At 42.8% G+C, this 6,667-nt stretch overlaps 1 protein-coding gene across 3 annotated transcripts in view; it reads right to left on the bottom strand.

Annotated features, from left to right (window-relative positions):
- The window catches only part of MPP7 (MAGUK p55 scaffold protein 7), a 151,186-nt gene extending 145,458 nt beyond the window's left edge, over positions 1 to 5,728 (bottom strand). For all 3 annotated transcript variants that reach the window (XM_045289877.1, XM_045289878.1, XM_004702270.4), the window contains exon 1: positions 5,584 to 5,728. In XM_045289877.1, the coding sequence (XP_045145812.1) occupies positions 5,584 to 5,620 (37 nt within the window). In that variant the 5' untranslated portion in view covers positions 5,621 to 5,728. The remainder of the gene's footprint in view (positions 1 to 5,583) is intronic.
- Between the last annotated feature and the right edge of the window lie 939 nt (positions 5,729 to 6,667).

Here is a 6,667-nt window from a genome sequence, read left to right as displayed (position 1 = left end):
GAAAAGTGGGTGAAGGGAGACGTCGGACAGAGCAAGATATGACAAAATAATAATTTATAAGCTATCAAGGGCTCATGAGGGAGGGAGGAGCGGGGAGGGAAGGGAAAAATGAGGACCTAATGCCGCGGGTTTAAGTGGGGAGGAAATGTTTTGAGAATGAAGTACAAATGCGCTTTACACAATTGATGTATGTATGGATTGTGATAAGAGTTGTATGAGCCCCTAATAAAATGATTTTTAAAAAAAGATACTTATAAACAGCAAAAACATATAGATGTACTTTAATACAAAATGTACTTAAGAGGTTTAATTTGCCAACAAAATTAAATTATTTACCCCTAAATGTAGCTATATATAGCAAAAACAGCTACAAGACAAGTCCAAAATCAATGAGAAAGATTTTATAAAATCCCTCTCTTGGTAACTAAAAGAATAAGCCATAATAAAAAATAAATAAGATTACAGAATATTTGAAAAACTTGATTAGCAAACATGACCTAATGATAAAATGAGAACTCTATATTCAATAACTGCACTAGATTTTCTTTTTAAAGCATTCTAAAATTGATTATATATCTGGCCACAAAGCAGGTCTAAATAAATTTCCAAAAAATGAAATGATGAAAAGGAATTTTCTTGACCACAAGACAATTAGGGGAAAAAGCAATCATAAAAGGGGTTTGGGGCTTTTCAAAATCCTATTTGGATATTTTTAAAACTTCTAAATAGTCAATGATAAAATAATTCTAAAGTAAAACAAAAACGTAACGAACTTAGGGAGCAACAAGTGACTTTAAGAAGACTGTAGGAGATATTTTGGTCTAAGTTTTAAAGATTACAGAAGCCCTAGTGGTGTACTCGTTACATGTTGGGCTGCTAACCGCAAGGTCACCAGTTTGAAACCACCAGCCGCGCCAAGGGAAAAAGATGAGGCTTTCTACTCCGGTCAAGAGTTGCAGCCTTCAAACACCCACAGGGGCAGTTCTACCCAGACCTACAGGGTGCCCGAGTTGGAATCGAGTGGCTGGCAGTGAGTTTGGTTTGGGTTTTTAGAGATTCTCTCAGGGTAACAGATTGAAGGGCGTTCTGCCTCTTGACTCAAGTGGTAGACAGATGGATTTTGAAGTTATAAGCAATTTTTAAACTACTTACATAAGTTTTATATGCTTTTCTGTATATTATATTTCACATTATATGCTGCTTGTAAAAATCACACTTCATGAATTTATAAATTAAACTAAGATAGGTACTATGAAGGAAAGCAGTAAGAGACTGTCGGACTGGACACAGAGACCTCCTGTCCAAGGTCACGGTATAGGCATGAGTGAGGAGAGGATCAGGAAGCACACAGAGAGCAGCCCTGCAAGACATGACCTCAGCCCCATGACCAAGGTCAGCACACAGTCGAGGCTGATGGTCTGTGTCCACGACATGACGGGGTAAAGATGGCGAATCCCCTCTCCTGGTCTTTCCTTCCAGAATCTTAGAACCCCGGCTTAACAAAGAGAAAACTATCAGGCAACTCGAGCGTGGGAACCATGTTCCTCCCTCCCTGTCATGACCACCACAAACAGGGGCTGTCTGAGGACACGCCACCTCCCTGGGGAGCCTAAGGGGACCTCGGAGGAAACGCAATGTGGAATCCCAGATGAGAACGGAGAACAGAACAATGTCACGATGTGAAAACTATCTCTGGATAAACTACGGACTTAGTTAATTAGCTCTGTCTCCACATCCATCCCTTCATTTTAACATATGTGCAATGCTAATGTAAGATACCAGCAAAGGAAATGGGGGGTAAAGGAATTCGAGGTGTTATGGCACAATTTCTCTATAAATCTAAAATAAATTTTCAATTAAACAAATCGTAAAGTCTACTTTTTCCTTTTTAAAAGTAAGCTCTGCAGATCTTAGCAGCTAGCCAAGGGCAGCACCCGGAGCACATGTGATAATGGTTGTGATGCAAGGCTGTTACAAGTCAATGATGAATTTACTGTAAAAATTCTGGGAACACTAGTTGTCTATGTAGGTAGGTAAAATTAGTTTTGATTAAATTAGTGCTTCACCCCCACATACAGATTTCAATTAGAATTCTAAATTTGTAAAGATAACCTTTTAAGGTTAAATGATCTTAGAGAACACCTTCATGACATTAGGGAATGGAAGGCCTCCTTATCCAGAAGATAAAAAGCATGAACTGTAGAGAAAAGACTGATTTGACTCTAAGTTTCATTTTGAATTTCCATTTTAAAATCATACTATTAAAGAAAAAAGGGGGGAGGGGATATTACTGACCAGAATAAGTAGCCTTCAACTTAGAGTGGTTCAACAAATTAATAAAGAACGTAATCCATAAACGTATTTGCATTATATCAAACATAAGAAAACAACACAGAAAAAAGGGGGAAATGTAAATAGGCAAAAGTCACCAGCTAACAATATCCATAAATTAACAGAAATACGCTCAAATTCAGGAACTGGGTACATTGAGTACTTCAGAGAGCTTGTCTTCTCCATCAGGCAGATAAAGAAAGCACAAAGACTGTTGATATTAAATATTGGGGACGCTACAGGGGGACGAAGACCTTGAATCCACTATGGTCTAGCCACTCTGGGGAATAATTTGCCGAGAACCATTCAATGTGCACATCTTTCCTCCCGAAATACTGACGCAGGGCAAGTCCAGGCTTTCATGCACGCTAAGCTGGCTCGCCAAATTAAGACACTACGAAAACTGAGGACTGGCTGAAAAGACAGAGTCGATATGCCGAGCAGCTTCACACAACGTTCATGGGGGGGGGGGGGGGGCAAAATTTAGAGATAATGAAATGTGGCACAAACTTTGTGACGCCTCCTCATATAGAGGGAACTAGAGTGGCATATCAACAACCCTGAATGTACACTGACATATGCCTACCAGGGAAATTCTTCTCCAACACATACTGATTCAGGAAGGAAGGAAGTTATGGAACAATGCATAAGGGAAGAGGAAAGTTGCATTTACAAAGAACAAACTACAATGCAAAAGTAAATTTTCATGCCATATGCACAGGTGTCTAAAACATGGGAAAGATACTGATCTCAAACTGGTAGTAAGCAGACTTGAGAGAAAGAAAGCAAGATTAGGGGAAAGGAGAAGGGTGAGTGCCCCGAATTCTACTCCCCTTTGCACCCGTGCGTCATTGGCAAACAGGGCTCCATGTAGTACTGTATCAATAATTCGGTTTTGTTTTTCTTTCTTTTCCTGGTGAAGAAAGCAGAAACGGGGAAAGGACCAAACAGGTAAAAGCTTCGTTGACAGCCTTTTCTCGTACGCGGATGAGCGGGGAGGGGCCTCTCCCCTGTGCAAGAGAAGCTGACCGTCCACACACCCTCCAGCTCTGTTCCCATGGAGATCGGACAACTGTAGAAAAACAACAATATCGCTCAACAGCGCAGCTCATGGAATGTATGATCCCTGGTTGGTAAACTGCATCCAGATCAGAAAGAACTATTAAAAATTTTTTTTTCTTTTTTAACCTTTTGCCAGTTATTTCCAACTCACGGCAGGCGACCGTGTGGCCGAGGACAACCATCCATTGGGTTTCCTCCGCCAGGACTTTCTCCGGTGGCACCCCTGGGTGGGTTCACACTGTCAACACCCTGCACTGCCCACCCTCTCCAGGCCAAATTCATTGCCAGCAAGTCGATCTGAGTCGTGGGACCGCAGTGCCCTGCGGGTTTCTCAGACTGTGAGTCTTGCTCATCTTTCTCCACGGAGCAGCTGCTGGGGTCCCACAGGTGACCCTGCCGTTAGCAGTCCGGCGTGGAACCCACTACTCCACCCAGGGTCTATAAACATCCATCATCCATCATATTTGTGGCCTTCCCTGAGGGTGGTTAACTCAAACGGGCTTGTCTTCTTGCTCTGCCTGAAACCTGGTTGAAATCCAGGCTCAAAAAGTCTCAAAAGAAGGCCTGAGCCAGGGAGGTGCATGATTGAGGCCTGCAGCCCAGTGAGCTCCTGTGTGTGGAAAAGCCTGTCTTAAATGCTATCTATTATCTGTCTGTCTGTCTATCCATCGATCTATCTGTCTATCCTGTATTTTCCATGGCTGACACCTGAACTGTCATACAGATTATAAATACTCCCTTTTAATCATTACTTGAGTTATATGTAAACAATATTTTTGTATCCAATCAAACAGGCCCCTTTTGGTGAACACTTTTGGTGAAATATGGGCTCATTACACAACTGTAATAAATTTATGATTCAAATAAATTCTATCTATGATTTCCCAAGCCACTATGGAAAACTTAATCATTCTTTTTATATAGTAGACCACAATGTGGGACTATATAAAAGCTAAAATGAAGGAAAAAATGTTCGGTGTGGCTTATTTCCAAGTTAATGTCTTATACACACATACACACACAGAGTCACACCGTTTAACAGTCAAAGCCTTCCCTGAAAAAACTAACTCGCGGTAGAATTGCAGCGGGGAGGGAAAGTCCAACCCGCCTGGATGGGTAAAGACAGACGGCGATTGCACAGTGTAAGGGATGGTGTGCTGGAAACAGCAGAGAGTTCTCTTAGCAAACAGCACGAGTGAAAATGTCAATGTAACATAACACAACACAAAAGCAACTTTGTGATTCAGCTATTTTAAATAAATTATGGGGCCTTTTTCAAAAGGATGGATAATTGCTGAGTCTAAGATGCCCATCACAGCTGGTGAGAGGTGGCGATTGGCTGGAGCAACTCAGTGCAGGTCTGGGGACCCTGAGAACTGTCCCCACCGCCACCCTCTGCGCGACCACTTCTTGAGAGGGGTCTTAAAAGAGCGGGCCGCAGCTCCCCCTTCACGAACTCAGATTCTGCTCTGATGGCTCTGGGAGGGGCCCATAAGTCTACATATTTTTAAAATGGTGCTGATTAATTCAGGCAAATCCCAGAACAGGACCTTGAAGGGCACTGACTACTTTTATCCCCTCTCACCTCGCCCCATGCCGTGGAATCAGACCAGACTGCGTGTGCATACACAAAGGGATGTGTTAATAAGTCTTAACAGCTGATAGAAAGGTGAGCTATCCGTGAGTGTGTTGGTTTATTGACTCCCTTATTGACATCCAGCCGCTTCGGGACAAACTGATGACAAGGAGAAAGAGCATGGAAAATTAGGGCAAAAATAAGGTTTGGGTTTTTTTGTTTGTTTTTAAATTTAAGGAGAAAAAAGTAACTCAAGCCAAGTATGGCAAAAGGTTTGGATCTGTCATTAAATCTGGTTGGGGGTGATACGGGTACCACGTGATTTGTCACCATTTTCTGTACATTAACAAGATGTAACTTTGTAAAATTTAAATGTATGGCATGATCCCAAAGGCAAGGCAGTCGGGGAGCATCGCCACAAATGACCCAAGGCCCTGCGTGGGGAGAAGCAGGCAGTCCCTGCCCAGCACGCTGTCCTCGGCATGCCATGCTGACTCAGAAGTGATGCCTCTCTGTGATTACAGCAACCCAGCAAGACCTTCATCCACGCTTCCTTAAAGCAAGCTTCTCTTCCACTGTGAGCACAACGGTGTGGCGCTCTCAGGCTCACCCACCTGTGTCACCCCCCGAGCCGGTCGACAGGGCAGGCATGATTCCGGCCACAGGCTGCTCCACGTCCAACACTCTCCCACCGGGACGAGGCAACGGAATTCAGCTCAACTGCTGGCAGCCCCGTTGTCCACCAAGTTCAGATGCAGTCGGATAAAACTGTCCTGGAAAGAAAAGAAATACATTTTTGGTTTTATTTCTGCAAAACATTGAGGACTATTGCTAGCTTACCGCATTCTGTACCTAATTCAAAACCATGATTTCCGCATGCTAGCAGAGTGGTTTGTCCACACTGCAGAATTCTCCCCACAAACAACACATACACAGACTCGAGCACTTCCCGGGCGCATGTGAGACTTCTAATTAAAAAGAGGAAACTTCTCTATGCATCTACCAAGGTGTTCTTAGAGATTTTGACAGAGAGTGGTTAGGAAACAGTTACTGTGTGGACTGACACGGAACTTGTAAGACGGTTTTAAAAACCACTACCTTTCTGAAAGCCTGTCCTCGTAATTTTTAAGCAATAATCCTACACATGGAACAAAGATTTACACTGCCAGCAACTTAGGGCTAATTGAAATATTTTAAATTGTGTGTCTGCATACAAGTGCGAGTCCTTTATTGTCTTGAAAATAGATTAGCCATAAATGACAAAGGCAAGAGGCGATATACACCTGTAAGCATTAAGCATTTACAGAATTGTTAGCCATCGATTAAACCAATCATTCAAGCTAAGACACAAAAGTCAATTCTTTGGGTAGAAAAGAAACTTCAAGATACTTGGGAAAATATGAAAACTTTATTTTTTTTCAGTAAGTCCCCTAATGCCTTTTTCCAAAGGAAAGGCAGTAAAGTAGTGGTGCAGAGCACTTGGCTCTAGAATGCGGGGGAGACTGGCCCTGCAAGCTATGCGATCCTGGGCAGTAGCTTGGTATGAAGCCTTGCTTTCACCGTATGCAAATAGAGAGGGCATTTGAAATGACTCCCTAAGGAGGCGCCCAATGGCAGACGGGGAGCAAACAATAAATGCTGGCTGTTGGAACAGGGGTTCCTCTCCATTCTGGCAAGGAGATAATAAAATAATTCTCT

This window comes from Echinops telfairi, unplaced genomic scaffold (genome assembly GCF_000313985.2).
Source record: "Echinops telfairi isolate 266 unplaced genomic scaffold, ASM31398v2 ScPeMD7_31;HRSCAF=116, whole genome shotgun sequence".
Lineage (NCBI taxonomy): Eukaryota > Metazoa > Chordata > Mammalia > Afrosoricida > Tenrecidae > Echinops > Echinops telfairi.
Note: the sequence above shows the minus strand (reverse complement) of the source record. Positions and strands in the feature narration are given on the sequence as shown.